At 56.1% G+C, this 2,637-nt stretch overlaps 2 protein-coding genes across 2 annotated transcripts; one reads left to right on the forward strand and one right to left on the reverse strand.

The window, feature by feature from the left end:
- Positions 1-25: 25 nt before the first annotated feature.
- Positions 26-351, forward strand: POSPLADRAFT_1063414 (hypothetical protein; the record flags this gene model as incomplete). The annotated part of the gene is made up of 2 exons (XM_024481658.1): positions 26-31; positions 82-351. 2 exons carry the CDS (start codon positions 26-28, stop codon positions 349-351), a joined length of 276 nt encoding a protein of 91 aa, XP_024332647.1.
- A 993-nt stretch (positions 352-1,344) lies between these two features.
- POSPLADRAFT_1162708 (hypothetical protein) lies at positions 1,345-2,064 on the reverse strand (the record flags this gene model as incomplete). Its single annotated transcript, XM_024487744.1, has 2 exons — positions 1,345-1,760; positions 1,956-2,064. Coding segments are annotated over 2 exons (525 nt in total), but the record flags the coding sequence as incomplete, so codon positions are not given.
- Positions 2,065-2,637: the final 573 nt, after the last annotated feature.

Raw genomic sequence — 2,637 nt, forward strand, 5'->3', positions numbered from 1 at the left:
ACGACGGACACGGGGACGGGGACGGATGCGAGTCCGCGGCCGCCGAGCTCGGAGGGGACGTCGTGGCATACGGACGACAAGGCGCACGCGAAGAGGGTGGGCGGAGTGTGCGATGCGGTGGAGGGCATGGAGGCGCTTGCTGTCGCGGACGGTGAACATGGTGTGCCTGACAGCAGCGGATCGGCAAAACCGCGCCCGTTCTCGGACGATGCGCAACAGCAGCAGCAGCAGCAAGGCACGTCGTCACACCCTAAGATGCAGCGCGCGGACTCCGACCCGGTGCGCTCGGGGAGCGACGTCAGCAAGGTTGGCCTGGGCATCAACATGCCGGGCTCGGGGAATTCGCGATAGAGATACTGGTTCGTGGATATCCTGGGTAATTGTACGAGGTGAGGTTCTGGCATCGGTTTAGGATACTGCAGGCCCGAAAACGACTGGGGGCACGCGGGTGCATCCCTTTGTTTTCTTTATTATCATACTACTACTACAGCAACGACAGTTACATACAGTGCACGTTACCCTATTGCCCCTTGCAATGTGTTACCCCTGCATGCTGAGGCCTGGGATGGGATCTTACAGTCAAAGCTCTTAGCGTCTTGGTGACATCTGGCATGCGATGTATATACAATTTCCTCCTATCTATCTATCTATCTCTCCTCACTCGGTGATCTGCGTGTGCGGACGTGTTGTTGTGATCGACATTTGGTATGGGGTACTGCACGAGTGACTATACACGACATCTGAAAGTCTCTGCGTCCCCACAGCATGGATGGTGGATGGTGGATGGATAGATGAGCTCCAAGGTGCATTTGAGCACATCCCATAGACCTAGCGGCAATCCACGCGTACTTCGAGCACTCACTGCGGGTGCGTAATGATATCATAGAGGCATTGGGTGGCAGGCTTACGGAGTAGGTCGTTTTCGACACGCGAATGAATAATGTCAGCGGTGTGCGGCCCATTCGAGCTGGCAGTTGATTATTTATATTTGAATGAATGATACTATTTGTTGCAGTGTGATGGGAAGTACCCAAGGGAGGCTCGTCGATGAACGCGCGAGATCAAGCCTGCATCTCAAGATTCGATCAAGGCTGATCTCGAAATCAATAGCAACTCTCCGCGAAATTGCAGCCGATCGACCACATCCATCAAGGTTGTCCCATTGCATCAATGCGATCAGTATTCCATTAGTGCTCCATATCATTATCATTATACTTCGTAATTACATTATAGTAGAGTGGTGCGATACTACACGCCATAAGAATAAGTGTCCATGCCCAGAGAGAATCCATGTCTGAGTCGTCCGTGCGATGGTCCATGAGAAAATTAGAATGCACGAACGCATCATGATGCAAATATCGCGTCCAGCTGCACCTTGAACATATCCTCCACCACCCGACGCCGGATGTTCCCCTTCGTCGCTGTCCGCGGCAGCGTCCCGCGCCCCACCACCACCACCATCCTCGCAGACGTGATCCGCTCGTGCACATACCGCCGCGCGTGGAACTGTCGCGTCCGCCTTACGATCTCCCTCCGCAGCTTCTCCGCGTCCATCGCGACCAGCGCCTCGACGAACACCACCGGCGACGGCCGCCCGTTGCCCACCACGATGCACTCCGCAACCAGGTCCCCGCACGTCGCGCGCACGTTGTCCTCGATCGCCTTCGTGTCACACCGCAGCGCTGTCGAGCTCTTGATCCAGTCGTCGTTCCGCCCGCGGCTCACGTACGCACCCGGCGCGACTTCCACGAACAGGTCGCCTGTGTGGTAGTGCCCGTCGGCCGCACGGAGCGACGGGTCGGGGCAGTCGGGTGAGTGCGCACATCAAAATGCACTACTGCTGGTCTCCCCCGATGGCGCGTGTGACCAGCTTCGCCGGGTGTGTGCGCGCTGACGTGCGATGTGCAGATCAACCGCACAGGATTGTTCCATCCCTAACATTCTGCCTCGCGTACCTCGCGTGCTTCTGCGAATGGCTGAGTGGTGCGAGATCCGGGCGGCGCATGTACGTAAGACAAAGCTACCGCACAGATTCGTTGGGATCCTGCCATTGTACGACTGTAGAGGGAGTGATTGTACGACTGTAGAGGACAGTGAGGGACTGATTGTACGACTGTAGAGGAGGGTGAAGGACAGTAAAGGACTGTAGAGGACGGTAAGGAATGGTTGCGTGTGCCCTCGCAATTCTGTCCATCACTGACTATCAGCTAGCTACATGCCTCACACAGCATCCTCAACTCTAATGCTATCGAGTCGAGCACCCTGCGTTTCGCAATCGCGCCCTTCCGCCTGCCCGTCCGCCGCCACCGTCAACGTTCAACGGCAACGTCAACGCCGACTCAGATACTGCCTGTCCGCCGTATCTTCCAAGCCATCGTGCTCGGAACATTTCCACCGCCCATCTCTCATTTACGCAAGAGGGCATTTTTTCATTTGACCTGTGCCCGTCCATGAGTTCTATGCCCAAGGATCTGCCCGTCTGTCTTGAGCGGGCTCCCGTCGCATCTGCGTCTTGATGTGCACGCAATCATGCCCGGACATCAACGTATTGCATCATTTCCGAACGCTGGCCTATGAATTAATATGACATCTAGCTCCAGTCAGTAACTGCTGCCTTGTACCCTCTCGGCTCGTCAA

Source organism: Postia placenta, assembly GCF_002117355.1.
Source record: "Postia placenta MAD-698-R-SB12 unplaced genomic scaffold POSPLAscaffold_269, whole genome shotgun sequence".
Lineage (NCBI taxonomy): Eukaryota > Fungi > Basidiomycota > Agaricomycetes > Polyporales > Adustoporiaceae > Rhodonia > Rhodonia placenta.